Below are 25,564 nucleotides of genomic sequence, written 5' to 3'. Positions count from 1 at the left end.
CTTTTTAATTTAATTTGTTATGTAGTAGTGACAGAAAAAAATTATATAACAACTAAACGTCATAATTTCAGGTAAAAACCTAATTTTACATTAAACTTATTTACGTGGAAAATATAAAATTTATATGAAAACTATTTTCATGTATTAAAAATCTTTATGCACAAGTTTTAAAGTAGTAATTTGAAGTGGGGGAAAAAAATCAAGGTAAACACAAGGTAAACAGAATAATTTCATGTACAAGAAAAAGCTAATTAAAAGAATTATGTAAAAAAGAATTATGTAAAAAAAAAAAAGAATTATGTAAAAAATGCTAATGGTATATGAAGACACTTTTTGTGTTATTTTTTTTTTGCTTTCTATGGAAGGTTATTTTATGTGAAAAAAATAATTGACATGAAAATATGTAATTTTTCATACAAAATTACATGGCAGAAATGATTTTTAAAATTATGAAAACAAAAGTAATATTGTCACTTGTGAAAAAGCCTTAATTTTGTGAAATCAATTTTTGTGAAGAAAAAAAATAAGAAAGCAATTATTAAGCAAACAGTTTTAATGTTACACAAAAAATATGTGGGGAGAGTGAAAATCAAACCGTGAAAAGTTAGACCATTAATAGCAAAAATCCACATATAATTGACGCCGATTATAATTGCAGTAGGAAAAGAAATAAAACATTAACCCAAGTAAATCAGAGATGATACACCAACAGGAATTTTTGGAGTCAGTTTCCACCCCCAAAAAAAATAAATTAGCCTGTAGCTGGAACATGTGCCGAATCGTGAGTATGCGTGGAACCACTGTAATTTTGTACATGAGGGGAAAAAAAATGTGAGAGAGTGAGAGAAACCATTAAAATTTTTATGCGAAAAAGAACAAAAGTCATTAATAGATGTGATTTTTTTTTGTTTTGTATTTAACGTTACAAAGTAACATTTTTTGGGGGGGGGGCATGGAAGCTATTTAGCTTTGCAAGCAAAAACATAATTCAATATATTCATACACTCCAAAAGAAATATGTAATTTTTATATCAAGAGTTGTATTATGAGGAAAATGTAATTTTACAAAAGCTCCAGTTTCATGAAAAAAGTTGTCATTAAGTAACTGTGTGCGAAAAAAGGTCATTTTTGTTAAAGTCGTAGTTTGAAGAAAAAAAATTGCATTACAAGAATCCAATGTCATATTTTCAGAACACATTGGTCATTTTATGCCTAAATGTGTTTTATGACAATAAATAAGGAATAGAGTGAAACTAAATTTGCAGTTTTACAAGAATAAAGTTGTAAAATTTGTATTTCATACTAATAAATAACAAAATGTGACATGAAAAGTAGTAATTTGACAAGACGATTGTTGTCATAATTTAAATGTTCGACAATAAGGCCCAAACAAAACAGATGACGAGTAAAAAAAGTACCCTTTGAACGCTTACCATAAGACTAGACTAGGTATTATTTTGAAAAACAAATGAATGAAGTAAAAACGCAATGGCGGCCTGCTTGTGGCGTTTCAATCTTTTGGTGTCATTACTTTGCATGGTGTCATGTGACACACACAAACGCCCCCCACAAACTGGCTTACTGAATGTGTGTTAGCGTGTGTACTTGGAAGTGTGTGTGTGTGTGTGTGTGTGAGAGAGTATGAAGACGGTTCGACCGAAACAATACAAAACAAAATAAAGGATGACGTTTCACCCAGGGGTCACCATGGCCGCAGTGAGGCCGTCTCCTGCGCTTGGCGTCAGTGTCCGTTGATGATCGTCTGTGAGGAAGAGGAGGAGGCCCCCGAAGAAGAAGAGGAGGAGGAAGAGGAATGGCTAGTGAAAAAGTTGTCGTCCCGCAGCTTGATGTGCTCGGGCCGCTCCAGCTGGACCTTGGCTTCGGCGATGTCGCCGTTGATGGCAGCGATCAGCGCCTCTGAAGGACAAACAGACAATCGCATAAATGAGTCTCCCAGACAGACAATGACCCGACCCATACTGCCAAACTGGTTACCAACTGACTTAAAAGGGAACCAAATTTGTTTGTGTGTGCGCGCGCCCGCGTGTGTGTCCACGAATACGTTGTCTGTACCCCCACCAGTCTAAACATGGTATTCTGATTAATATTGTGTTCGTGGAATAAGAATTAAACAGATTTCAGTAGGGTTGTGGAAGGAAAAACAAAAAAAATGGCTAACTCTGCAAAGCCAACCACAGAAATTGTTTGATGCAAAAATATTTGCTGAGCAGGGGTTTCAAAGTCATTTTTGTCATGGGCCACATTGTAGTTACGGTTTTCTCTTAGAGGGCCGTTATGAATGTAAAACCAAAAAAAAAAAAAAAAATAAATAAAAAAAAAAAAAGTTTGATCACCTCTTCATGTTATTACATGTACACAACAAATTAATGGATAACTAGTTTTGAAATCAGAGGTCAAGGATCATATTTGCTCAACTACTGTTCAAGTTACTATAAAAGGTGTTTGGTAACAAAAAATGCTTGCCATATTACAATGTTATTATTTACTAAATATGACAATTTAAAATTGTGGTACAGAATTTAGCAAGAATCATGGAAGATGACGCTTATGATTTGCTTTCTCGGGCCTCTTAAAATGATGTGGCAGGCAAGATCTGGGCCCCAGGCCTTGAGTTTGACACCTGTGGCCTCGAGGCAATAAAAAATATTAATAAAAGCGTATTTGCGCCGCCCAGAACCATTTGGCCACTGTCCAGGTTTTGTTTTGTTGCAGACGGACGCACTGTTGGACCAGTGAAAAACGTTGCCAAGAACGATCGAGGAGCATCTGAATGTGATTTTTAAAGACATTATTAGATATGTAATGTACATATAACATGATGAGTAAGTTGAATGGTGTATATATATATATATATATATATATATATATTTTATTTTTTTTACCTAAAAAGCTCTACATGTGTTTTGTGGACTTGGAGAAGGCGTTCGACCGTGTCCCTCGGGGAGTCCTGTGGAGGGTGCTTCGGGAGTATGGGGTACCGAACCCCCTGATACGGGCTGTTCCGTCCCTGTACGACCGGAGTCAGAGTTTGGTCCGCATATCCGGCAGTAAGTCGGACTCGTTCCCGGTGAGGGTTGGACTCCGCCAAGGCTGCCCTTTGTCGCCGATTCTGTTCATAACTTTTATGGACAGAATTTCTAGGCGCAGCCGAGGCGTAGAGGGGGTCCGGTTTGGTGGCCTCAGTATTGCATCTCTGCTTTTTGCTGATGATGTGGTTCTGTTGGCTTCATCAAACCGTGACCTCCAACTCTCACTGGAGCAGTTCGCAGCCGAGTGTGAAGCGGCTGGGATGAGAATCAGCACCTCCAAATCTGAGACCATGGTCCTCAGTCGGAAAAGGGTGGCGTGCCCTCTCCGGGTCGGGGATGAGATCCTGCCCCAAGTGGAGGAGTTCAAGTATCTTAGGGTCTTGTTCACGAGTGAGGGAAGAATGGAACGGGAGATCGACAGGCGGATCGGTGGAGCGTCTGCAGTGATGTGGACTTTGTATCGGTCCGTTGTGGTAAAGAAGGAGCTAAGCCGAAAGGCGAAGCTCTCAATTTACCGGTCGATCTTCGTTCCTACCCTCACCTTTGGTCATGAGCTGTGGGTCGTGACCGAAAGAACGAGATCCCGGATACAAGCGCTCGAAATGAGTTTCCTCCGCAGGGTGTCCGGGCTCTCCCTTAGAGATAGGGTGAGAAGCTCGGTCATCCGGGAGGATCTCAGAGTAGAGCCGCTGCTCCTCCGCATTGAGAGGAGCCAGATGAGGTGGCTGGGGCATCTGATTCGGATGCCTCCCGGACGCCTCCCTGGTGAGGTGTTCCGGGCACGTCCCACCGGGAGGAGACCCCGGGGACGCCCCAGGACACGCTGGAAAGACTACGGCCTTCGGCTGGCCTTGGAACGCCTCGGGATCCCCTCGGAAGAGCTGGATGAAGTGGCTGGGGAGAGGGAAGTCTGGGCGTCCCTGCTAAAGCTACTGCCCCCGCGACCCGACCCGGATAAGCGGTAGAAAATGGATGGATGGACCTAAAAAGGCAATCGCTAGGGCGCTAATGCTAATTGTGAATGCTAACCATTTAGCAAAGGCTGATTTTGTTGTCTCAAATTCTGTACAGTTTATACCACACACTCAGTAACAACATATTTAGTTTAACGATAGAAGTTCAGCCCTCAAATAAGAACAAATGCAACTATGTAGTAAACAAAAAATTACACAAAATGGGGAAAATCACGTGACCAAACCTGGAAATCATGCAGCAGACTCCCCGTGTATGCTGCGATAACTAGCATAACTACAGGCTGATGACATGATGGTTTCAACTCAATTTGAGCAAGTTGAAGTCTTTTCCCGTGTGGCATTATGATTTTGTTTGGTGGATGTCTGCTCGCTACGGAGCACTGTACTCTAAATTGTACTGAAACAAGCAGACTATTGAGGATTTCGTGTGCTTTTCCCTGCTCATTTGGATAATTCCAACCCTGAAAATGCAACAGTCTTGACGCACTATTTTGCGTGTGTGTCTGCGTGCACTTTACCGAGCGATTCGTAGCTTCTCTCCGGACGGATATATCCCACCATGACCACGCTGAGGGTGTCGCCGTAGAAGTCCTCTTTGAACTTGTGGATCACATGAGTCTCCTGGGACAACAGAAGCACACACGCGTTGACGGCAGCAAGACATCCCGATGTTCCACCGCGCTAATCGGTCATATTCGCTCGAGGCAACACTCCATGTTAAATATCAATTCTAGCCAACATGCACAGCCAGTTATTTCCTGTTTGGCATCAATGGCTGCTCTTTATATTTCCATGAATGCATGATAAATCAATTACTACCACTCGCATCACTCTTATCTACCTGCATGTCTTTAATGTCTTCCATGCCGACACTATCTTAATAGTGCCTTTTACACACAAAATCACCGCTCAATATTTCATGACGCTGAGCATAAATAGTTTATTTTTTTTAACTGTAAATTTATTTAGAAAAAGTCACAGTAAAAATTTTTAAGATAGTTTAATATTCAAATTTTAAGAGAATAAAATCTTTGTTTTGAAAATGTAATTGTACGAATCAGATGTTACATGAAAAGTTGTAATTTTACTCAAAATAGTTGCCATTTTGTGAAAGTCATTTTTTAATGTTATGACAAAAATGTGAAAAATCTTAAAGTAATAAAATAATTTTGAGATAAGTTTTTATTTTGCATTAAAAAAATATACTTTTATGAGACAGTATTTTAACATGAAAGTCACACTTTAAAGTAAATCTATTTTTAAGTGAAAAATGGGATTTTCTGGAAAAGCTCCCATTTTGAGATAAAAAACGTTTTTTACAAGTCATAATTTTACAAGAAACTACATTTTACACAAATTTTTTTTTTATCTACAACTAAAATTTTATTCGAAAAAAAAACTGAAAACAGTTTTCATTTTATATTAGTATAATTTTGTGAGAACGTAGTTGTAATTTTGTCTGAAAAAGTCACACTCTTAAGTGAAATATTTTGCGCAAAGAAAGTTTGGGGAAAAGGTGCAATTTGCATGCATCTATGCATTTGTGTTCGCTGCATTTCTACCCAAAATCATCTGTAAGCCATTTAGTTTTAAGGGTGATGTAAAATAAAATGATTATAAAGTGTTTTGGGGTCATAGTTTGGGAAATATTTGGTGTTACAACTACTAATTATTAAACATTTTTGAAGATGTTCAGTCTACCGTTGGCAAATGTTTGCTATTCATAGCGGGTACCCAAGCCAATAGCGAGGGTTGACTGCATAATAAGGAATTTTATAGTGTAATTTTGGGGCTATTAGGCTAACGACACACCCAGGGAGTGTGCCTTTATTCGGAACCCACCATTGACTTCTTGGTGTTCTTGTAGTACGGGTTCCAGCCGATGCTCATCACCATCTTGTGTACGTCGCCGTTGCCCACGCAGGCCCAGCCATAGTAGATGCCCGTGCTGATGTCGGCCGGGAGTTGCTCCACCACGCAGTCGGGGAAGTTGGCTACAATTGAAATGAAGAACGGTCGGTGACGACCACATGACCGGAAATTGAACTTACCAACTCTACCAAGTACAATGTTAGCGTCACAATTGATGAAATAGGAATTCTAGAAGTAGCTGAAAATTTAAAAATAAAAACAAACCACTACTACAGGACAATATGGCTCTGCAAACACATTCCTGTTCCCACCTCAGTAAAATGGTAAAAGAACAGGCTTTTAAAAAATAAATAAAAATAAAGCAGGGTGCAGAAGCCTTGCGAGACATACTTTGCCCGTCCCTGCAGCTATTTATTAATAGCAAAAAGCGAGGGCACGTTAATTGACATAATGATGCTGTTCAATTGAGTCCATAAAGACAGTTTTGTTCACCTGCCACATTACATAAGCATGACTAAGAAAAAGATAACTTGACCTTAATCAGCAACTAGAACGACCTGATGCAACGCTCACATTTATCTCAAAGAGATAACGATCTACGCCAAATACACAATTTACTTAGAAAGGGTCTGAGGATAACGTAAACATTTTTGCAAAGTTTACAAATGTAAATATTAAGAATTTTTACAGCTATCCAAGGCTGTCAAACTGCAGAACAGGGGTCACCCAGAACAGGGTGCCCGTGGGCACAAACAAGGCAGCCACCAACGACCACACCAGCAGCCACGCGGGCCTATTCTAGAAATAGCTCATCGATGATTGGACATTGTGATTTCCTAGGAATGTTGAACAAGTGATCATTTGAAAATGGAAACACCTGCAGAGAAGATTGTGGCTATTGATATTTGTTTATGTCCTACTTGTTAAATCATTGTTGATAACTATTGTGAGGATTTCCCATAACCTACCAGCGTGAAGTTTGGAAAAACTTGTGAGCGGTTGTGTCTATGAATACCATTAATTATTATTAATAATAAATAAATGTAGTTTGAGCAAATGTATTATTGCAGAGGAGTGTTTAAAGAACCCAAGAAGTAGCTTTCATTTTCATAAAGGTTGGTGACGCCTGACAAACCATAGAAGACGTTTTCGTTTAGCCGGTCTAATCGAAACCAAAATAAAATAAATAATAATAATAATAATAAATTAAGTCCCTAGCCACAAGCCAGTGATAAAGGATAAAGATAAAGGACGCTTACCTGTCGGAATCCCCAATTCTTTGCTGCCTCTCCCGAAGCCTCGGTTGACCTCTCCCCGACAGAAATACGGCAGGCTCTTCATTCCCACCAGGAGGTTTGATAAAGAGCCGGAGTGCGCGGGTGACCTCGAACGCCACAAGCCAGGAACAAGCCCAAAAGAAGGCCCGACACGGCCAAACCCAACCGAGAGAGACACTGAAAGAGTCCGAATGTAGTTTGTTATCTACGGCTGGGTGTAAATAAAGAGTCGCGCGACGAGTATCGGGTCAAAGCGGGAAGGGGGCAAGTTCACCTGCTATACTAGCTAGCGTAGTTAGCATTAGCGCAAACGACAATAAAGAAAATACAAAAATGTAGTATCAAAACAGCGGGGTTTGGTTCCGACGAGTTCCCGGAGTCAAGGCGCTTGTGTCTGTGTTGCGTTCTTCAGCGAGGTCCAGTCTGACGGCAAGCCGGACGACACCACTGAGCTTGTAGTCGTGAAGCCCGGAACATGTTCACGTCGAACGTCAGTCCAGTTGGTTTTTTTAACGTCCTGCGTGTTGACGTCACAACCACGTGACCAAGGAAGGAGTTACACGGTGCCTTCATGTGATGTCGGAAAAGGGAGAATCCCCTTCTTAAGAATCCGCTACCACCACGAGGTATTTGCAATGAGTCACATACAAAGACGAACTAATTTGCCACTGGATTTTGAAAAATGTTTTGTCCGGGGAGTGAAAAAAAAATGCAACACATACAGTCGTTATGAGCCTTTCACGGTTATTTTTGACGCGTTAGGGATGGTAGTAGTCTATTCTGCGAGATATAGAAACTACCCACTTTTATACTTCTTCTTTCCTCTTCTTCTTAAATTAATAGGTAATTTAATAACTGTATTATGTTTAAAACTATACAAATAAAAATATAATTAACTGAATTAAAATTGTATCGGATCATGACGATTTAAAATACCCATGTACGTACTTTTTAAACTTTGTAATGAAAGTAATTTTTTGCTGTCAAAAATAGCTAAAATAAATCTAATTCAAAGTAATGCAATTAAAATCGCACGAAATAATATTTAAAATATCCAAATGTTCCACTTTAAAACATATTTTAAAAAACGATTAAATTCAACTCAATTTAATAATTTAAATTATTAAAAATGTAATTAAATTCAAGGAAAAAAAATTCAACTGATGCTCAAATAATATCAAGATCAACTTTTTTTTTTTTTTAGAACATATTGTAACCCTCTGCTCCCTTGTGGGTAAAGTTTAAAAAGTCTAGCATCCATAAACTTAGGGATTGCAAGCACATATTGCTTGGAAAGCCAAGGTGGTGCTGGAGTGCACGAGTTAATGTTTTATGCCCTGTTGAGGAAATCTGACGAAAAAATGTATATTTAATTTTTTTTAAATATTTCGTTTAAAAAAAAAAAAACACACCCTAGGATTCATTCAACGACCAGGCTTGACCTAATGTACAGTAATGTGTTTTAACGCCATCTGGCGTTTACTGTTAAAAGTACAATAGTTTGACACAGGCCAAGAATATCCTCATAATAATTGTCTACATCAAATTATGAAATAGAGCTCTTTTCCAAATGTATTAATAGCCTGTCTGACATTAATAAATGGATGATTAATGCTTGATGTTTAAGAAAAAAAAGAAGAAATGTATTTGTATTTGCTAACAACAGCTTCTTCCCTCTTGCGATCAACTTCTTAAACACCTAACCTATAATTCCATTACAACAAGCTGGAATTTTTTGGACTTTGAGTTCGTTGTCACATTTCTGTGGGGCCAATTATGTATTACTCGTGCACTCACTGTAGTTGTCTCGCCATGCTGCACTATTTGCCTATACTGGCCACTCATGCCAGAGTAGCATCTGCTCCATTTCCACACTGATTGAGGAGTATCTGTAACATTTGCACAACCGACATTGTCCCAGATGATCGCACTACTCGTCACTTTAAACCGCATAAACTCCTTGAAGTCTCGGCGCCCTTTGCACAATGGTCATTGCACCGGACTATTGCAATATTAGTCATTCGAACTGCTCTAAGTGCTAGAGGACTCTGCATCTTTTTGCACAATTGTTTTTTTGTCAATGTCTTTATGTCTCCAAAGTGTTCTGTAAATTGACTGTCTGTTGTACTAGAGCGGCTCCAACTACCGGAGACAAATTCCTTGTGTGTTTTGGACATACTTGGCAAATAAAGATGATTCTGATTCTGATACATTTACACTTGCATTGCATGTGTGAAGCTCCCTCTTGAACACTTACCATCATCCCATAAAAATACAAAATAAATCACACATTTATGGCATGCACAGTTTCAAGATTTCCACCATTTTCCTTGACTTAACAAACACTTGTAAATCCATTTCCCACGGGTCAAATTTGACCTGGAACAGCCTCAATGTACATGACGTGTCTAGTATGTGCTGCCATACCCCCCCCCCCCCCCCCCCCAAAAAAAGGTTTATTTTGTGTTACTTTAAGAAATGTTGTCGAATTTCAGGGTTAAAGAATGACATTTATTTTTTAAATTGCTATTAAATGTCAAAACTTATTTATTTGACCTGAATAATATGTTAAAAGACATATAAACCCCCACTTCATCTTTGAACAAATACTAATTACATGAAAACATCATTAGTGTATTTTTATAGGTGCCTAATGATGTGAAGATGAATACATAGATTTAAAAAAATGTTGTATGTGGTACTAGAATCTTACTAAGTGGCAGGGGAAATGGATGGATGGAATATGATTGCCAGAATAACAAGGGCTGTTTAAAATCAAACGTAAATGTTGACAGTATTGCGCTTCTCAAATAATACCACAAGAGGTCGCTGCCCGCAAAACCTGTGCATACCTCTTGGGCCACATTTATGACTATTTCAGGCAGAAATCCAGGCAATATTATGATAACAATTTTGCAATATAATGATAACAATACCTATACCCCCTTGAGTCAAACTTTCAGTACTTTTTAAGTACATTTATTCATTTAAAACCATGACTGTGATTTTTTTTCTCCCCCCCTCCCAATTGAATTTGCATGAAATTCCATGTTCAAGGCAAAGTTTATTGATTTGGCTTGAAGTGCTTTTTTTCTTCACCTTTTCTGTTCCAATCGAATCAAGGAGGAAATCGGTGCTGGAAGAAAACATCCACTCCAAACAAATCCTTCAACAGAGTATTCAGGGAAGTGACAGAGGGAAGGGCTGGTCCATCTTGTGGGTTCCACATGCACGCACGTACGCACACACTGGGGCCCTCGCTGAACTCATCCACGAGGGAGCTGAGTTAGTTGCAGCGACACGCACACACGAACACGCTAACTGAAGGTCTGAGCCCCAATTGGTCAGCGTCTCTCCACCCCGCCGCAGGACTCTCTGAGGGGTCTGCTACAGCACTCTTCTCCAGGGGCCTGCAAATGCTGGGAGTGAGGCTTTTTTCCCTTGATTTCTATTTTTGGCCCAAACGTCGGAGGACTTCAGCCTCTAACATTTCCCACTGTTCCCAAACACGGCGCATGGGAGTGCAGTGAAGCGCTCATGTACGCCGTGTGCGGATACAAACAACATGAAGGCCCCGTAGGTCATAGCAGCAATACGATCCTACTGAGACAAGAATCTGTGATGAGCTCGAGAGCAAGGATGCAGAAACTGCGCCTGCTTTCTCTGCGAGGCGCGGTGCTTAGCCAGCCATGTAGACGCAGGCCACGGCTAAAGGAATTTGGAAGGGACTCTTCCGGCAGCCCATCCCCCACCTCCCCAAACAGGAAGACTTGATTTAACTGCTCACCTCCCAAGTGAGCAAGAAATCTACATCCAGAGGTTTTTGGTCAAATCCAAAGACACTGACATGGCGAAATCAGCTTGAAGGCAAAGTTGTAGTAGTGTAGTTTTGAAAATAATTAGCCTGTATTTTTCCTGGTAGCTGTTAAATCGTTGTTACACTTGAATGACATTGAAAAAGATTTTTTTTTAAATGAGTTGCATGAGGCACATATACCACATGAATCACCTTAGGGTTGCATTTGACCACAAAAGTGTTTTGTTCTTTTTACGTCTGAATATCAAAAGGGGTAAAACCTCTTTTTAGGCTCGTCGCATTCCGAGCAAGGCGCCCGAAAGCAATTGACGTGGACCCAGTGGTGTGCAAAGTTCCGTTGCTGCCCTGGGCGCAGCCATGTATTTTATGCCCTTAGAAAACCAGTCATCTTCGTGGGCGGGCAAGGATGTGGATCAAACTTTTTCACCCCTGAGAACCATCCATCCATCCATTTTCTGAGCCGCTTCTCCTCACTAGGGTCGCCGGCCGTGCTGGAGCCTATCCCAGCTATCATCGGGCAGGAGGCGGGGTACACCCTGAACTGGTTGCCAGCCAATCGCAGTGCACATAGCAACAAACAACCATTCGCACTCACATTCACACCTACGGGCAATTTAGTCTTCAATTAATCTACCATGCACGTTTTTGGGATGTGGCAGGAAACCGGAGAGCCCGGAGAAAACCCACGCAGGCACGGGGGGGAAATGCAAACTCCACACAGGCGGGGCCGGGATTTGAACCCAAGTCCTCAGAACTGTGAGGCAGACGCTCTGACCAGTCGTTCACCGTGCCGTCTTCCCTGAAAAGCAATGTTTTCAAATGTAGAGAGTAAAAGTAAAACCATTCAACATGACCTGAGAAATCGACTTAAGTACAGTAATAAAGTATTTGTACCCCAGTTTGTACAAGGCACTTGCACAAACAATTTTGGGGCCAGGTGCTCAAGCCCAAAAAAGGTCACCTATCGCCAAAATTATTCATACAATTCAGAAAATAAACAGTAGTATATTTGTAACTTCTGTATTTTTTTCTGTCAACACAATCAACAGTCAATACGTAATACAAGGTGACTATTAACAAACGTCCGTTTTTTTTGTGATGTATAAAAACGAGGCCAAGATCAATCATTTTCAAACTTTTTCCCCCCCACTATTAGTTAACCTGCAACCTGCACAACTGAATTGATGAAAAAAATTAAAAATAGAGAAGTCAAAAAATAAACAATAGAAAGAAATACCGTGGTTACACCAGTGCACATACCCTCTTATAAATGGGGACGTGGCCATGTTCAGAATGAAGCAATCACATCGAAACTCGTGTTAAATGGGAGTCAGCACACACCTGCCAGCATTTCAAGGGCCTCTGATTAAGGTGGGAGCACAAGTACAGTTCTCCAAAGGACTCACATTGGAATTGGGTGGGCAGTTGCTTGAGCACCACTGCGGGTCTGTGTGCGCACATCTTAGTTATTGACCCCAAATGAACCTTTGTCTACTTGTAAACGCGCCCGACGCTGTAGTGTCTCGAAAGGTGTGAGATGAGGTGGAACCAAAGGTCAAATGTGGTGAAGTGCAAAAAAAAAAAAAAAGAGAGAGATGATCGCTCTTAATCTCATGTCGCATCGTATAAACATTCCTGTCTGCTACTTTGCATTGCGTGCTATACAGTAGCTTGCAGAGGAGCCATCAATCTCATCAGGGGGAGCTGTTCACCCTCAGCCCGAGACTAAAACACACGAGTGTATCTGCTCGCATTCATAAAAGCGAGGGAGGTCCCTAATTCCACAATAGCCTATAGGGCTTCAGGTTCATGTAGGAACCTGTCAGAGGGAAGACACATGTTTATGAATGAACACGCTGCCTCTCTGCTCACTCCATTGCCGATGACTCCACACCGCTGTTTTGATGTGCATCACTGCATTGTGGTCGGGATGCACGCTATCTCCCAATAGTGGAAACGTGCACTCAACTTTCATGTTTACAAAGCTTTGGGTGCGCACCTGATGAGCCCGCTCGTCGCGACTATGACTAAAGTGTGTCCCGTGAATGTTATGTTTTTGTGCAAACTGCTCGGAGATGACGGCGACGCTGAATGCCAGCGGGCATTAGAAGAGCGAGCGGCCATCTGCCAGCCTCGCGAACGAGCAACCCCACCAGCTGCAGTCGCAAAACGCCCTAGCAAGCAGGACATGCATGCAGCTTCTGACGTCTGCGGCCACACTGCGCTGCGAAGCCCACAAAGAACCGCGAGCGGAAACAATGCGAATGGAGCCCGCAAACGCCGTATAGCTTGATCGTTCGGCCGGGACGCTGCCCTCCGGAGCACATCGACTCACTTCGGATGACCGCTTTGTGCGTCTATTTCCCCGCCGCGTGGGGAAAAAAAACACGCCGAAAAGGGACTCATGCAGGGGCGCTTTAATACCCCGACATGGCGACGGCAAGAAACGGAAGGGAGCTTTTTACCATTTTGGAAACGAGCGCGGATACAGAAAGTAGTGCGGCGTGCGACGGCCAAGAGTACACGCTAAATCTTTGTGGCGACGTGAAGTGGTTTGAAATTCCGTACAAAAAGCCAGACTCGGACGAGGAAGAAGACGGAGCGCAGGACGAGGACGAGGACGAGGACGAGGAGGAGGAGGAGGAAGGAGGAGAGGACGAGGAGGACGGTGGCGGCGTGGGGGAGAATGGCTCCGCGACCACGGCGGCGGCCAGCAGCCTTGCGGCCGGGGCAGGCTGCAACATCATTTTGGTGACTGGGAGCAATGGACTCAAGCACGAAGAGGAGGACAACTCGGAGGAGTGCCACCATTCCACCTCCACTAACTGCTCCGACGCCACCTCGAACGACTCTGACCTCGATTTCTCCGATTTGGAGGACGAGGAGGAGGAGCGAGCGAGCTTTCTCGGCTACGATGAAGACTTGTACGAGGACTGCACGTCTCCGGACTTCTGGGGCGAACCGGACCAGGTGATTTCTATCGAGACTTTCAGTGCTTCCAGCGGCCCTCAGCACTCACTGGGGGACGACGCCGAGCCCCGTGACTATTTCCGGATACTCTTCCCAGATTCGCTGTTTGAACACATGGTGGAACAAACAAACAACAACGCCCTCTATCGGCAGAGGAGGAGTGGCAAAACAGACCCGCACTGGCACCCGACCCACGACAGCGAGATGAGAGCCTACGTGGGCCTCAACATCCTCATGGGCGTCAATCGGCTGCCAGATAGCGGCATGTACTGGGCCAGCGACATTTTCATAGGCAACGCGGGCTTTAAAAAGACGATGACCGCCAGGCGCTTCGAGAAGCTCACCCAGTACCTCCAGCTTTGCGACAGGGAGGGGGAACCCGTGCGCGGCGAGCGCGGCTACGACGGCCTTTTCAAGATCAGGCCTCTCCTGGATGTGCTGGAGAACACCATGTGGGACGCGTACACGCCCAACCGCTGTCTGACCATAGACAAGAGCGCCCTTGTCACCAAAGAGCGTTCTTCGCCCACGCACTCCGTGCCCTCCAAGCCCCTGAGGAAAGGCTTGAGCGTGTGGATGCTGTGCGACTCGCGATCGGGCTACTGCCACCGGGCCAAGATTCACGTCGGCCGGCCCAGCGAGGACCGAGCGGTGGTGCTGCAGGGGTACCGGGCGGTGACCTCCCTGGTGCGTGGCCTGGAGGGTCAGTACCACCACCTCTTCTTGGACAGCTTGTTCAACTCGGTGCCCCTCCTCCAGAGATTGCTGAAGGACGGACTCTACGCCTGCGGGCCCGCGCATTCGGGGCGCAAAGGTTTCCCCGAGGTCCTACGCCCTCGAAATGTGGGCAAGCTCTCGCAGGGGGAGTTCTACCAGTGCCAGCGTGGCAACCTGGTTGCTACGGTGACACGGGACATCAAGGTCATTAGCTGCCTGTCCACCAACTCCGCCCCAGGGATTGTGGGTATCAGTCCGGGGGAGGAGCATAACTGCGAGATGGACGGCGAGGGGGACAGCGACATCACGGACAGCTCAGGTCTGTCTTTCGGTCTACCGAGGCCGCTCCCCTTGCTGCTGTACCAGGAGAACATGAGGGGAGTGGAATTGTGCGACCAGCTGAGGGAGTGCTACCAGGTGGGCCGGCCGCACAGGAAGTGGTGGCGCTACTTCTTGTGGTTCTACGTCAACGTTTGCATTGTCAACGCCTACGTCCTCATGAAGGAAAGCAGAGGGGGCACGGCGCCGGCCGGCCTCAACGGCAAGCAGCTCACCCAGCACCACTTCCGGGTGCGGCTGGCCCAGCAGATGATCGGAGACTACCAGGGGGCGAGGGGCATGGAGCGGGCCGCCCGGAAGAGGCACGCCGACTCGCCCATCGAGTACGGACACCGCCTGGAGCGCATGTCCGAACGCTCGCGGCGCTGCAGGAACTGCACCAACAAGGGACTACGACACGAGAGCGTGTTCGGCTGCAAGATATGCAATGTCCACCTATGCAGAGGAGGCTGCTTCTCTGAGTTTCATAAATAAACTCTTTATATAAAAAAAAATCTGTATAATCATCTCATGTCAAGGGATACTTTTTTTTTTTATAAATCAAACCATATTAATTCCAAAGGCCACTCACTACCAGTGCACAGTATAGTCATATCCACTTTTGAGCTAGTTAGAAATATTGCACGCATATAGAGACAATAAACAGAGTACTGTATTTGAAATAGTGTAGAATGTTTTGGGCGCATTGCCTTCTTGTAACACTGACTGAATTGCCTTGTCACCTTTTTATATGTTTAAGGATTTTATATGATTAAAAAAAAAGAACAAATTTCTGCACTTACATTAGATCGGACAGCTTTTACCATGGAATGTTTATCTCTCGTTTTTCAATAAATGCTCATTAAGATGTACATCTGATTGAATTGTCCATTTTGTGCACGCAGCAGAAAAGTCACTATTTATGAAGAATGCTAAAGAAGTGTTACATTTTAAATGAATGAACCGTTGCTGCTTTGAGTATGCAGCTGATGTGCTGACACACTCACAGCTTGGAACAATTAGCGACAGGAAAAACAAAACAAAAAAACAACCTCAACCCCCTCCTGCCAGCAGACCGAGCAAAGGCCATTTTTGACACTGAGGCGCCCGAGGTCCAAACCCCCCCCCCAAAGTGTTTCTTAGCGGCAATGATTGGGAAATGCCGGATGACATAAATTGTACCTTGGAGAGAATGTGTGTGTAAAATAGGGAATGAGTGAGATCAGCACATGGGCGCGATTGTAGTTTCTCTTGAATGACACTGACAGAAAGGTATTAGTTTAACAACATTTTGATTATTGTGCTTGTAGTTTGCATTGCTGTAGAAGCGCACTGCAGCATTCTGAAAGCTCTTTAATATTTTAGCCCACTCGTACTGTAAAGAAATGTAACTCAAATATTTGAAACATAAGCAGAAATATGATGCAGTGCAGTTTTACACGACTGGATGTCATTCAATTGTGCAAGAGGTCAAAATGTTGTAGCCGGTGGGTGTTTGCCATAGACGCTGTTCTTTACTTTGTGTAACTCCCTGTGAACAACACTTTGCCCAAATGAGTTACAGAGAAAATTATTTGCTTTCATTTGCTTCTTGCTGGTAATGGCACAGGAAAGAGGTAAAAGGACAATTTCTTACTTTTGTTTTGTTGCACCAAATGATGCAAATGATATTGGTAACCACTATTGTTTTCTAATGAAGTACTTTATACATTTACATACATTTATTATATCTGTATGGGGAGGGCTTCGATAATTTTGGACATAAGATTTTGTCAAGAATCATTTTGAAATTAAAATAATGTATTTATATTCATATCTCTTAACACGGTGTCTAAAACAATCTTTTTCCACCTGTGTTATTTCCAGCTAAAACATTCATTAAGTAGCTTTTTCTTTATTTTAGATACTTTCACGCACAAAAATAAACAATGTTTTTTTTTACAGTTTGGACAGCAACGACCTGGGTTATTAATAAAACAGTCAGAGCGACTGCATTAAAAAATATATATATCTTAATTATAGTTTGGGCTGTTATCCATGATTTCATATAAATGATCTATACTGTATAATATTAACAAATGTAATATCATATTATGTAAAATAATAATATACAAATGTCCAGGGTGAGGATAATTCATATTGAATCCGATCCACATTGCGAGCAACTTAAACTACAACATAGGAAAATTCATTCAACAGATTAGATGTATTTACAGTATTTATGTCAAATCTCAACAAATTCAGGCTGTGATTTATTGCGTGTATCCTTAAATTTGACCTCCTTGGTGCTACAAAGATCTTTTTACTTATTGATTTCAGAGATGGTAAATTTTTAAGCCTTAGTGGAGGTCTGCACTCGTTTTCGAGCTCTTTTTAACCAAAATAGGAGCAGACTACTCCTCCTTGAGCCGTCCCAATGATCCTAGGAGCTAAGTTGTCTGGGGCTTTATGCCCCTGGTAGTGTCACCCATGGCAAACAGGTCCTAGGTGAGGGACCAGACAAAGCACGACTCAAAGACCCCTTATGATGGCGACAAACAATTGACTCAGTTTTCCCTTGCCCGGATGCGGGTCACCGCGGCCCCCCTCTGGAGCCAGGCCTGGAGGTGGGGCTCGAAGGCGAGCGTCTGGTGGTCGGGCCTGCACCCATGGGGCCCGGCCGGGCACAGCCCGAAAGGGTAACGTGGGTCCCCCTTCCCGTGGGCTCACCACCTGTGGGAGTGGCCATAGGGGTCGGGTGCATTGCGAACTGAGCGGTGGTCCCTGTACGACCGGAGTCAGAGTTTAGTACGCATTTCCGGCAGTAAGTCGGACTCGTTTCCGGTGAGGGTTGGACTCCGCCAAGGCTGCCCTTTGTCACCGATTCTGTTCATAACTTTTATGGCCAGAATTTCAAGGCGCAGCCGAGGCGTAGAGGGGGTCCGGTTTGGTGGGCTCAGTATTGCATCTCTGCTTTTTGCAGATGATGCGGTTCTGTTTGCTTCATCAAGCCGTGATCTCCAACTCTCACTGGAGCAGTTCGCAGCCGAGTGTGAAGCGGCTGGGATGAGAATCAGCACCTCCAAATCTGAGACCATGGTCCTCAGTCGGAAAAGGGTGGCGTGCCCTCTCCGGGTCGGGGATGAGATCCTGCCCCAAGTGGAGGAGTTCAAGTATCTTAGGGTCTTGTTCACGAGTGAGGGAAGAATGGAACGGGAGATCGACAGGCGGATCGGTGAAGCGTCTGCAGTGATGTGGGCTTTGTATCGGTCCGTTGTGGTAAAGAAGAAGCTAAGCCAAAAGGCGAAGCTCTCAATTTCCCTCTCAATCCTGCCCCAAGTGGAGGAGTTCAAGTATCTTAGGGTCTTGTTCACGAGTGAGGGAAGAATGGAACGGGAGATCGACAGGCGGATCGGTGGAGCGTCTGCAGTGATGTGGACTTTGTATCGGTCCGTTGTGGTAAAGAAGAAGCTAAGCCAAAAGGCGAAGCTCTCAATTTCCCGGTCGATCTACGTTCATACCCTCACCTATGGTCAACAACAAGATCCGGGATACAAGCGGCCTAAATGAGTTTCCTCCGCAGGGTGTCCGGGCTCTTCGGGGACGACCCAGGACACCCTGGAGAGACTACTTTCGGCTGGCCTGGGAATGCCTTGGTATCCCCCCGGAAGAGCTGGATGAAGTTGCTGGGGAGAGGGAAGTCTTTGCGTCCCTGCTAAACCTACTGCCCCCGCGACCCGACCTCGGATAAGCGGTAGAAAATGGATGGATGGATGGATGGAGCAGACTAAATGCTGAATGCAGCAAAAGCTGGGCACTGCCAGGTTGTGATGCACACATTCGCACAAACCCTCGCCCTCTTCTTCCTCCCTCAGCTATTACCAAGCTGGGAGAACGTTAGTCAACTGGACGCCCATCCCGCTGATCTGCGGGAGCCCCATGGGGAGTTACCATGGCAACGGCGGCTGGCGAAGACAGGGAGACGCCAGCAGGCCCACATGGTTGTCATGGTACTAACTCTGGAGGTGGGAGGTGCCAAAAGCTGCACCGCCCTACCCTTATTCCAAAACTAGACACTGTGCGTGTGTGTGTGAGTGAGAAGCTGACCGCCTCCACACTGTCCAAGGAGCCAGAGTTGCCAGGCAGGCTCTACTGCTGCCCACTATACTTCCAAGGACGTTCTCATGCAGTTGTAAAATTTAGAGATGAGAGGAAGATGTTCCACTTCACACGATGTTGCTGCTAAGGAAACAACGGTTCAGGGTGACCTGAATTCGTTCCCATGAACTAATACAGCATGAGCTGCGTCAGAAAAGTTTCAGGTCTGCACACAATATACTGCACCCTATAAGCCAAACGTAGTTTACACTCATTTGCCTGTGCTCGCATGAACTTAAGTGACATCCCTTTCTTAACCCTCAGGGTTTAATACGACCTCGGTCGACCCTTTGCAGCTGGAACAAATTAAACTCTTACGGGAAGGCTTTTCACAAGGGTTAGGAGTGTGTTTATGGGAATGTTTGACCATTCTTCCGGAAGCTCATTTGTGAGGTCACTGATGTCGGACCTTAGCTATCAGTCTCTGCTCTAATTCATCACAAAGTTGTTCTATTGGGTTTAGGTCAGGACTACGTGCAGGTGAATCAAGATTACACTCACCAAACTCTCTCATCCATGTCCTTTCTTTGCGCACTGGTTCACAGTCATGTTGGAACAAGAAGGTGTCAGGGCTGCTGTTTCAGCACCCTGAGTCCAGCCTGTGTGTGTGTGTGTGTGTGTGTGTGTGTCATGCATGCTTTGCAAGGTTGACGTGTTGGAGTCTAGCAGCTGCACCCTGTCATCCTAATTACACCCGACTGCTCTTAAGACGCTGCTCTTAAGACGCTGTGGGAACTCGTCGCCATACTATCAACGCTCTACGTCGAGTTCGTAGTCTAGCCACCTTGCCTATCTTTTTGCTTCCTGAAGACCTAGTGAGTTACCTCAACCTAATCCTTGTTCTTTGTGCCCAGTCTGCCATCTGCCCTTGCTCCCTGCGAACCAGGGCTCACCTCTTGCGGCCCACCGACAACGCGGACTCCTACCCTGCCAGACCGGTCCTCGTTGGAACCCTGCCAATCCCGGATTTAGTTCTCGGAGTTCCTTTGTTCGCTTCCAAGCTGCAATAAACCTTGATTCACAAACTCACCTCCCTGTCCTCTCTGCATCTGGGTCCAACTTGCAACCTGAATCCTGACAGAAGGGGCCTGGAATCATGTATACAAAAACTCAATCCCAACACACTAATATCATTCCTCATTTTTGCGGCAATTAATCGTACCTCACTGTTCATGCTGACGTAGGATTTAGCAGTTTATTTTTTTCTAGCTAGGAAACATTTCAGGCTTTTTGAGACAGCACCACTTTCCTCTGTTTGCAGTGGAATGAGAGAAGCTAGGTGTTGTGTCGTGTGTATGTATTAATATTAAAGCCAAGGTGCTACTGACAAGCTGACTGACCCTTGGACCATTAACAGTATAACTCCGAGAAAACTTTTAAAACAACAACAACCGGTTTTGAGTTTGGGCTTTTTGTTTCCCCCATAACCATTGTACTATCATCATGTGTTTATGTCATCACAATAATTGACGCAAGTCAATGACATAATTGCCTGTCTAACTTTTTTTTTTTTTTTTTTTTCTTCAAATGTGCTTTAAATGTGTAAACATTTTCAAATGCATCACTTATGGACAAATTCAAGTGACATAATAAAAAGTCAGCAGTGCCTACAAAGCTTGAGCTGTTCTACACTACTGAGAACGGTGAACTCAGGATATTGTACTTTTTGGCGGGGGGGGGGGGTCAGTTGAACACTCAACCGTGGGTCGATGCATGTGTTAACTCAAGGACCTGGTGGGGTTAGCGCGCATCTACAATATATATACAAGAGTGTTGTGTGTTTGTTCAAATGATAAGTTCAATTGTTTTGAATGAAAATGGCACTATAGAGTGCAGACCTTGTCTGGGTGGAAAAATCCACAATGTGGTTTTCATCTCAGAGTACTGTGTAAACACACAAGTTGTTGTTATTATTATTGCATTTGTACTTGTCCTTTTATAAACATCTATCATGTCATATTGCTTCTCATACGCACGCAAGCTCACACAGACACACCCACAAACACACACACACACAGACACACACAGACACACACACATGCACACACATTAAACAATACAGAATACCTGTTATTTTTCACCATTCTGCGTGGCCACTGCCCAATCTGGATCCAATGAAAAATCCCCACTCACAAACAATTAGCTGAAGAAAATCAAACAATGTCAGAAACAGAAAGATAAGTTTCATGTTTGGCATATTCCAATTGTGCTTGGCTGAGCAGCATTTAAAGCTGTCGTCATTGGAACTACTTCCTCATTTCCGTCATGCCAGTAACTCTCCTCAGCCAGTAATGGCCAAAAAAAAAAAAAAAAGTAATGGTTCCTTTGAGAACAAACATTGACAAGGGAAAATAAATTCGATATACAAGTTTATTTATTTATTTTTGCATAATTCAGTTTACTAAATAACTAACAAAGTAACTAAGTACCTAACTCATTAATGGGTGAAAACAATACTCCGTACTCACATTAACACTAGTTGCGCAATTTGGTGCTTGCTTGGAGGTAATCGGTGGAGTCCATGGCTCAGAATCTTTACCTTGTGGACAGAAAATGTATGCATTTCCTTTCAGCTCCAACAAACAGACAAAGCACTTTCATATGCTGGTCACTGCCTTTACACATTGTGTGACACTAATTTGACACTTACATCAAGTGGAAGCTTCCACGCTTTGGTTTTTGATGACATGGTTGGGATGATCCCAATAGAATGACCAGAGGAAGTTTCATGTCTGCATCTCTTGCAAGTTGGTCACCCAGAGTGACCTGCAACCCAACATATAACTTTTAGTTAGTTCAGTTATTAGCTCATTCATGCATATTCAACCGGTTTGAATCAGTAAGAATAAATGTTTGGAGTGCTTTTGAATGCAAATGAGCTCTGGGTTTTGGCGCAGAATTGCACAAATACAACACGACAAAAGGAATAAAAAAAGATTATGTTTCTAAAATGGGTTCAGTGAAAGTTTACATAGAGGTGAAATGACTGGAAGATGTTTCATAGTACTTGAGATTATTGTTCAGTCCCACAGTCAGTCAAGTTGCCAGAGTTTACTCAAAGCAGTGACTAACTTATGATGTATGTTTTTCTATCATATGCATAGATGGACTCCTATTGTATGTATATTGCTAAAACACCACGGACCGTTTCACTCAGCACACTTGCCAGAGGCTAGCAGATGAGTTTACAGAGAGAAAGAGACCAATTTAACTGATTAGTTGAAGAGGAGCTCAAATTTCTGCTGGCCTCGATTTTCTTTGGTTGATGGCACGCAAATCCTTTGAGGACTATATGGTCAGTTAATCATTAGAATTGCAAATTTAAATGAACTATCATTGGGTTTTTTTCTATTTTACTTGAATGAAACATTTCATTTCAGTATGTAAAAAAACAACAACAATGCAGCATCCTGTTCTTTCCTCTCCTTTCGTCTTGCCACCATAAACACACACACACACACACACACACACACACTGTCGAATCTTTTTAGAATCGATTTTCCTATTGATTACTGATCAAATCATTGAATAATAATCGCCTCAACCCTTTATTTTTTTCTTTACTTTTTTTTAAAATTACAAATAACATGCATTTTATCCTCATTTATGAGGGGTGGATTTCAATTCTTAAACTGCTTATTTTGGTACTGAGTCTATGGTATAAATTTGGGGTACAGAATTTGAGACAGCAAAACGGTTAGCAATCGCGATTAGCATTAGCACACTAGCTATTGCCGTTTTTGGTCAAAAAATGCCAATTACCATTCAGCTCAGTCATACCTCATGTTATATGTCCATTACACATCTAACTGTCTTAAACATGCCTTACAGATGCTCCTCTATGATTTTTGGCAAAGTTTACCACTGGCCCAACACTACGTCCGTCTGCAGTAAATTTCCGTGCTAAACACGGGATCCAGCGGCGCAAACATGGTTCCGGTCGGAAAGTTTTTTTTCTTTTGGTCACGGCGTAGCTTCGAGGCAGAAATATTTGTGTCGATCTATTTTGAAGTCGACTTAGCCAAGTTATTATTAATTTTTTCCCCAGCCATATTTGGTATTGTTCGCTGGCCGGCTTCAGCGTGATATGGTCCCGCATCCACCACTTGTCAGCGAATTACGTATTACAGCCCAACAACTTGTCATTTTTTAACTTCTTCAAAGTGTAGGCGCCCGCAGGACACACAAGCTAAGCGAAAACATCTTCCGTAGCCTTTCCAACCGAGGCTTGAGGTCCAGGTTGCGGCTCCATTCTGAATGAAATGATGAACCACGATATGACGGGAACATTTTACGTGCAATTGCAACAAGCACTGACATTAAAACAGACAAAAGGAATTCAAGGTGCTTCCAGGAAAGAGCATAGCAATTAATGAAATGGTTTTTTTTTAAAGTGCTGATTACCTTGAGTGTATACTCAAGCTTGATCATGGAGCAGTTGAAGAAGGTGGGGCAGAGCTGTGCGGGGATACTTAAAACATTGCTTATGGTGCGAGTGGTCCAAGCTGAGACGGACTCTCCTGTGCCGAAGAGGATCTCATTTGTGTGCACAATAGTCTCCGCCTGAGCGACAAAGATTTGCTTCTCACAAAGGAAGAATTTGGGTGTCACTGCACCGTTCGATCTGTTGATTACTTCAACACAAACGTCCATCGTTTCACCTATGAGGAGTGACAAATGCCGTTTAGAGTCGCGTACAACATTCATTAGACTCGCCGAATGAAACGTATTTACCTTGTGTCAGTCCCATTTTCTGTGAAGTCACATTCAAAGTCACCTTTCCACAGCCAGAAAAGGAAATTTTGGTTGCACATTGCCGGTCCTATTGCAACAAAGACGTGATGTGAGAACGCAAAGCTCTCACTGGAATAATCTGTTCGGTCATTTTAACGATTTGCATACTTGCAGTCCGACAATCAACATTTTTGATTTGGAAGCAAAGGGGAACTCAGACTTGGAAAGAAATGGGAACTCGATCTTGGTTTTGTGTATCTTCCAGATTGACTGAGTCAATTGAGCTTGTAAACTGTATGTGATTCTGCCCCATTTTCCCTCATAGGACGAAGGCATATCTCTGCAAAGAAATGATCACTGCGTCAGTGGAAGTCTTTTCATTTGATGAGCAAATGTTTGAACATAAGTATCGGGACATGACACCTCAGTCCAGCTAGGATTTTGCTGGCTACACAAGTTCATATTTCATTTGAGCCATGTTATTATTCCCCCCCCCCCTCTCTCTCTGTGTATTGTTTGGCATATAAAAAGGGCTTTTCCATCCTTGTCTTTGTTTGTGTTAAAAATACAATCGTGTGAAGAAGATTCAGGATGTACTAAGCAACCTAATCCAACTCCTGATAATGTAGTTTATGAATTTAGTGGTATGTTCCAAGACTTTTGTCGATGTAATTACTAGAAGAGTACTCACATATTTGGAATCACAAAGGTAAAAGGATATACACTTCTCCCTTGATGAAGAATTTCTGATCCTTAAAAGGGAGAAAAGGTCAATTGAATAGTATTTAGCACAATCTGTAATCATGCACGTGATGAAACATCTACTGTTTAGCCCCAAATTGATTTAGAGCCTCGTGGCCAAATTTAAAGTGAAATGTCATTTGTTGCATTGGTGTATTTTAGCTGGAAATGACACAAGTATGCAAAAGCCTTTAAGAAGCTGTACTGACAAATATCAATATATATATATATATATATATATATATATATATATATATATTTTACATTTTGAAACTTATTTGGAGGCAATAGTAAAAACTCTGTCCTACATCATTGTAATGAACTTTAAAAATTTAGAACACTGACTGTATCTGTACTGTATTGAGAAAGAGAACTTTAGACATGAAACCTTTTTTTTTTCTCCACACGTTCTCGTGTTTTTCAGATTTAAAAAAACAATAACTATTCACCAAATAAAAAAAAAAAAATTCAAATTCAAAGAGTGAACAATTTAGGGTTCACATTACGAAGCACACAATAACCTGCAAGAAAGAAAATAAAAATACAAACCATCTCCTTTATTCTTATCCTGAAGAATAATGTGTTCCAAGTAGAAGTATTTCTTCTCATCTCGGTGGGGCGCCGTGGTTGGCCCATCTTGAACATACCATTTGACCGCCACGTTTCCTTTAGCTTTGACCACCAAACACTGCACTTTGGTCTCCTTGCTGGCCACCACGGTCACTCTTCCAGACAGGACATCTCCAGAAGAGAAAGTTCCTCTTCCATTTACCTGACCGTACTCCACAGAGAAATGCTTTATAGACATGACAAGGTCACACGTGTCCCACCTTTCCTCGATGATATGGAATGAATGCAGGCAGGGCCGATGTATCCAGTCAAGCCGCGTACCTCTTTACAAACTGTACTGTATCTGTGTCACACAAGGTCATGTGACCAAGTCTGGAGGTGTCACAT

The 25,564-nt window shown here is 43.1% G+C and overlaps 3 protein-coding genes across 6 annotated transcripts; 1 reads left to right on the top strand and 2 right to left on the bottom strand.

The window, feature by feature from the left end:
* Window positions 1–535: 535 nt before the first annotated feature.
* Window positions 536–21,312, bottom strand: rfk (riboflavin kinase). Of its 4 annotated transcripts, none has more exons than XM_061671799.1 (5): window positions 21,200–21,312; window positions 7,156–7,350; window positions 5,867–6,018; window positions 4,543–4,645; window positions 536–1,917 (listed from the first exon to the last, which is right to left on the bottom strand). In XM_061671799.1, the coding sequence occupies exons 2-5, from the start codon at window positions 7,235–7,237 to the stop codon at window positions 1,742–1,744; spliced, it is 513 nt and encodes a 170-aa protein (XP_061527783.1). In that variant the 5' UTR covers window positions 7,238–7,350; window positions 21,200–21,312; the 3' UTR covers window positions 536–1,741. The 4 variants fall into 4 exon arrangements, with proteins under 4 accessions (XP_061527783.1, XP_061527782.1, XP_061527780.1 ...); XM_061671798.1 differs by lacking the exon at window positions 21,200–21,312 and adding an exon at window positions 10,273–10,787; XM_061671796.1 differs by lacking the exon at window positions 21,200–21,312 and adding an exon at window positions 7,448–7,720.
* On the top strand, window positions 13,421–15,490 carry LOC133399541 (piggyBac transposable element-derived protein 4-like). The gene is made up of 2 exons (XM_061671108.1): window positions 13,421–13,534; window positions 13,625–15,490. The coding sequence occupies exons 1-2, from the start codon at window positions 13,421–13,423 to the stop codon at window positions 15,488–15,490; spliced, it is 1,980 nt and encodes a 659-aa protein (XP_061527092.1).
* A 466-nt stretch (window positions 21,313–21,778) lies between the features above and the next one.
* Window positions 21,779–25,415, bottom strand: LOC133399540 (arrestin domain-containing protein 3-like). The gene is made up of 6 exons (XM_061671106.1): window positions 25,157–25,415; window positions 24,558–24,618; window positions 24,035–24,206; window positions 23,867–23,954; window positions 23,537–23,793; window positions 21,779–21,898 (listed from the first exon to the last, which is right to left on the bottom strand). The coding sequence occupies exons 1-6, from the start codon at window positions 25,413–25,415 to the stop codon at window positions 21,779–21,781; spliced, it is 957 nt and encodes a 318-aa protein (XP_061527090.1).
* Window positions 25,416–25,564: the final 149 nt, after the last annotated feature.

This window comes from Phycodurus eques, chromosome 3 (assembly GCF_024500275.1).
Source record: "Phycodurus eques isolate BA_2022a chromosome 3, UOR_Pequ_1.1, whole genome shotgun sequence".
Taxonomy (NCBI): Eukaryota; Metazoa; Chordata; class Actinopteri; order Syngnathiformes; family Syngnathidae; genus Phycodurus; species Phycodurus eques.
This window is presented reverse-complemented; position numbering and strand designations above follow the sequence as displayed.

What these genes read in the sequence shown, in the direction of transcription:
- rfk (XM_061671796.1), bottom strand. Translation starts at nt 7,475, where the DNA reads ATGCTAACTACGCTAGCTAGTATAGCAG. An exon ending in AGAATTGGGGATTCCGACAG is followed by an intron (nt 6,019 to 7,155) that starts GTAAGCGTCCTT and finishes TTTCAATTGTAG; the next exon opens with CCAACTTCCCCGACTGCGTG. An exon ending in AGAACACCAAGAAGTCAATG is followed by an intron (nt 4,646 to 5,866) that starts GTGGGTTCCGAA and finishes CTGTTGTCCCAG; the next exon opens with GAGACTCATGTGATCCACAA.
- LOC133399541 (XM_061671108.1), top strand. Translation starts at nt 13,421, where the DNA reads ATGGCGACGGCAAGAAACGGAAGGGAGCTTTTTACCATTTTGGAAACG. An exon ending in CGCTAAATCTTTGTGGCGAC is followed by an intron (nt 13,535 to 13,624) that starts GTGAAGTGGTTT and finishes GAGGACGAGGAG; the next exon opens with GAGGAGGAGGAAGGAGGAGA.
- LOC133399540 (XM_061671106.1), bottom strand. Translation starts at nt 25,415, where the DNA reads ATGTCTATAAAGCATTTCTCTGTGGAGTACGGTCAGGTAAATGGAAGA. An exon ending in TGTTGATTGTCGGACTGCAA is followed by an intron (nt 23,955 to 24,034) that starts GTATGCAAATCG and finishes TTGTTGCAATAG; the next exon opens with GACCGGCAATGTGCAACCAA. An exon ending in AGCTTGAGTATACACTCAAG is followed by an intron (nt 21,899 to 23,536) that starts GTAATCAGCACT and finishes GTTGGGTTGCAG; the next exon opens with GTCACTCTGGGTGACCAACT.